Source organism: Nymphaea colorata, chromosome 8, assembly GCF_008831285.2.
Source record: "Nymphaea colorata isolate Beijing-Zhang1983 chromosome 8, ASM883128v2, whole genome shotgun sequence".
NCBI lineage: Eukaryota > Viridiplantae > Streptophyta > Magnoliopsida > Nymphaeales > Nymphaeaceae > Nymphaea > Nymphaea colorata.
Genome location: NC_045145.1, coordinates 11,603,255 through 11,607,685, shown reverse-complemented (window position 1 = coordinate 11,607,685; position 4,431 = coordinate 11,603,255). Strand labels below are relative to the sequence as shown.

The 4,431-nt window shown below is 44.2% G+C and overlaps 1 protein-coding gene across 1 annotated transcript; it reads left to right on the top strand.

Moving 5' to 3' along the window:
• Positions 1 to 3,629: 3,629 nt before the first annotated feature.
• Positions 3,630 to 4,112, top strand: LOC116259361 (putative ATP synthase protein YMF19). Its single transcript, XM_031637135.2, is given in 3 exon segments — positions 3,630 to 3,930; positions 3,933 to 4,003; positions 4,005 to 4,112. Coding segments are annotated over 3 exon segments (480 nt in total).
• The last annotated feature ends 319 nt before the right edge of the window (positions 4,113 to 4,431 follow it).

Sequence of the window (4,431 nt, the reverse complement as noted above, 5' to 3'; positions counted from 1 at the left end):
GGAAAAGCAATGTATGAAAAGGAAAGGATCAATGGCAATTGTATGCCATTGGTATTGACCATACCAAAAATTGTATGCCATTTTCCACACAACAAATTGTATCCCATTACTATTGAATATCACAAAAAAGAAAAAAATTCCATTTTCCTTCAAGATCGGATTGAAAGGAGTGTTTTTTGAAAGAAGGGAACTTGCAAAGCGAAGCTTTGACAAAAATAGCTTTCAATCTGATAGTTGGCATTAGTGCTTCTAAAGGAAAGGAAAGGAGATTCTTGAAAGGAAAACAAATTGCAATTTTATGCCATTTTTCATACAACAAATTGTATGCCATTATCCATACAAAAAATCTGAAGCACACTCGCTTCGCTTTGGCTTTAAATGCCCAAACAAACCACTATCAGAGTGAATGTCATTTTTTTGGACTTTCAAGGACATCAAGGTACATAGTGAATCTCATTTCACCTCAATCAGCACTCTTTTCAACTTGAAGGTGATGTTCATGTCAGAACAAAGCCTTCTTGTTCATCTGAAATGAACTCATAAGAAAAGTGCCCACAAAGCACTCGCAAAGCATAAGGCTGATTCAGACAACATGAGATTCACTATGTTATGTTATGACTTCCTTGACGAGTTCCCTTCTTTCAACATTCAAAGTTGCGAGTGCTTTGTGGGCTTTGCTCGTGACGTGATGTGATGGACACTCACAAATTGCGTCAGGGCTTTGCGAGTGCTTTTCTCGTTGTATCGCGAAGTAGACTCATGGAATCAGATGTAGTCTCGACTCGCAAACTTGCTCGCACTAATGGGGCTCTTTACAAAAAGTGTCATCTACACTATACGCTCGTTGTCTACTCTCGACCCAATCCCATCTTCTCTTTGCTGCTTGACTCCTCTGTGGTCCCTATCTATCAGTACCCTATCCCTCACTTCCTCATGATCTTTTGCTTTTTTCCTCATACATAGTGAATGGAACACCGTTGGGCAGCTTCAGGTGGTGATGTTCCCCTTCTGCGAAGCAGCACTCAAGTAGATCCCGAAGGCATGGACACCTATGTTCCCATGAGAGAAAGATGTCTCTCGGCCCTTCATTGATGTTAGACTAAGGTTGGGGGCCTGCTCTACCTCCATGACATCATTAATGAAAGAAAGTATGCACCCAAGCAAAGTACGACACATAGCCCTTCATGTGGATAGGTCCGTCTGAGAAGGGGTTTGATTTCCGAGCGGATGCGAATGAAGGTGTACCGATTGTGATAACACACTGGGCACAATTCTGAGAATCTGATGCTTCAACTTCAACGGGACAAAAGTGGCTATTTGGCACAGTAGAGAGGAGGGCTCATATGAGGAAAGCAGATGATAGGATAGGCCTATCTTATCCAAATGGGCTACCGACCCTCCCTTCTAATAACCATTACAGTTCTCTTTCCCTCTCTTTCTTTTCTCTCGGGGTTATCTATGCCACCAACTGCAATGAATGTCTCTATTTCAAGACGAATACCTTGAACTAGGGTTGGTGTGGCTGACTATGACCTTCTGGGCCTGAGACTTCCAACAGTAACCAGCTCGCTGCTCTAACGGGTGGGTTTGGGCTGGGAGTGACGCAAGCTCTTCTGATAATTGGAAGAATGAATAGGAAGAAAGAAGAGCATGTGGGAGTAGGAATCACAAGTCGGCTACCCTACCTGTCTGCTACTTCTATGCTCTTGTTTTTAATAGATAGAATGGTTGCACTAGGAAACTTTGTGGGCACTCATGCAAAGGCATAATCACCCCTTACCGAACCCAAACTGTAAACCTCAACCTCTGTCTCTTCCATTCTCTATATCCATATTAAAAGAAGAAAAAGAAAGAATTATCATGTTGAAAGCTTCAAAGAAAAAAACTGCTCTATTGACGAGGGCAGATGCAGATGGTGTCAGGTCAAGCCTGTATCTCATAGTCTGAGTATAGCGGATTTATCTGAGCCATCAGAAAGAAGAAGATGATCACAATTGAGAAAAGATGGATAGTGGACAAGAAAGAGGACCTTTTTTTCAACTCCAAATTGGGATCAGATGAACTATTCAAGCCTAGAAGCATTCAATGAAAGCGGCTCGGGCGGTCCCGCCCTCGGGGGTTCAGAAATGCCAAATGGGCCATCCACGGAGCTGCATCCCCACTCACCTGGTTCTGCTCCTCTTCTCGAGAATGAGGAGGGGGGTCAAGGCAATAGCGCCCTTCCTGAGGGGGAGGGCACATCCAATCTGCACAGAGGCCAAGCCCTAACCCCAATCTCCATGGATGCATCCTTATCAGAAGATGCAAGCTCTAGCTCTTAGACAATTCACTTTGAGTACATGGCAGTCCACTGGGAGGAATTCCTCTAGGCGAATTATGGTTTTTCACTGAGGGGGAGGATCAAAGCGATTGCTGTGAAGAATTGATCTAAAATGAAGCACTTTATCTATGGGCATTGTAGAAAGGATCGAATATGAGCACACTAATGGAAAAAAGAAATGACTCTTTTTCATGTTGCTTATGTTCTCTCTTTATTTTTCTCTTTCTGTTAGATCATATTGTCTTTGCGATGGAGGCTGAGTCGGTGGCTTCTGTCGCATCCAACTATGTAGGGGGGGGGGAGCAGCAAGATAGAGAGGAGTAGTAGTGGGTGGACATCTTTCGATGAAGGTGTCATATCCGAATATGAAAGGGGGGGAGAAGACGAAATCACCCCCCCAAACACCCACGAAACCCCCGCAGGCTCATAGAGGATGAGGAAAGACGCCTGATGACATCAAAGGAGTAAAGGCATGTCGATAGACATTTGACAATGTGTGAACAACTGGTGGAATTGATTGTCCACAAGGCCGGCCGGCCTTAATCATCAGGGGATTCAAATCCGTGATCCAGAGGACGTACGGCGAGGGTCAATATCTAGCTCTCTTATGTATCGGACAAAGAGCCAACCTCAAGGCTGAAAGGTTTGAAAGACATCATGAGTGCAGGAAAAAACCCCAAGAGTTGCATCTGGCATGATCTCATCAAGGAGATTGATAAACTAGATAAAGGCCACTGGTGATGCCTACGTCTATCTGGAAGCCAGCCTTTGCTGTCATTCTCTCTCTTCTTTGGTTGGCTGGCCCTCGTCCGTCCGGTTGGTTCTCCTTAATGGAAAAGATGCACTGCTCGTATTCATTGGTTGGTCTTTTTGTCCCAAAGAAGAAGTGAAGTTGGCGCCGGTGAGCCGGCTGCTGCGCTGGACGAGTGTGTTTTAGGGTGAGAAGCTGATCCCACTAGTCAGTTGCCCCTCTAACTGTAAGGCGTTAGGAAAAAGGGAGCAAGGCATCCATCTCATAGCCGAGCGACCAATACGGGGGTTCAAGGGGAAAAGAAGGTGGGTAGGCGTGGGCTGCACTCCAAGAACTTGCTTCGCAAGGGTAGGCTTGTTGACGTAACTCACTGCTGCTTGGAAAGACAGAAGGCAGTTAGTGGGCCGTATGCAAGCGGATGAGGACAGATCAGTAGTTTCTCCCATGCTTCCCATTGGTCAACAAAGGAAGAAAAGAACCAACCATAGTGAACTGTCACTACTCTGACAGGAAGGAGTCTTTTTCTTTCTAGAGGGAATCCTTTTTTCTCAATCCAACATGCCTCAATTGGATAAATTCACTTATATCACACAATTATTCTGGTCATGCCTTCTCCTCTTTACTTATTATATTCCCCTATGCAATGATGGAGATGGAATACTTGGGATCAGCAGAATTCTCAAACTACAGAGCCAACTGATTTCACACCAATGAAGAGGGAACAACGTTCATAGTAATGACCCCAACAGTTTGGAAGATATCTCAAGAAAGGGTTTGAGCACTGGTGTATCCTATATGTACTCTTGTTTATTCGAAGTATCCCAATGGTGTAACGCCGTTGACTTAATGGGAAAAAATGGAACACTTTGATCTCTTGTTTTGGAGAAATCGATGGCTCACAAGGAATGGAAAGAAGCATTCTATATCTAATCTTCGAAGTCCTCATATAGCACTTCTTCCAGTCCTGAAAGGGGGATCACTTGTAAGAATGACATAATGCTCATCCATGTTCCACACGGCCAAGGAAACATCATTGTTTAATTCTGACTTGGTCGTTCGAAAGAGATTCTTGATCGATCAGAGGCACTACAAGGACCTTTTCCAATCGCCCCTTTTTGTGGCAAAGACTGTCACCTTTATGGTTGGGATGGCATAAAAAACAAACAACTTTTTTGGATCTTGATCGAGTCTTTCGGAATGGGGTGGAACCTAATGCGGTGGTGGTGAGGTATTCCTGTGCCAACGTTTTCATGGACATGATATTGTACTGATGGCTTTGTTAAAAAAGAAAGAAAAGCCCTCTACCAACTCATTGCACGATTCTGTAATATGTGACTTGCTGCAAAGCTATCCACATGTA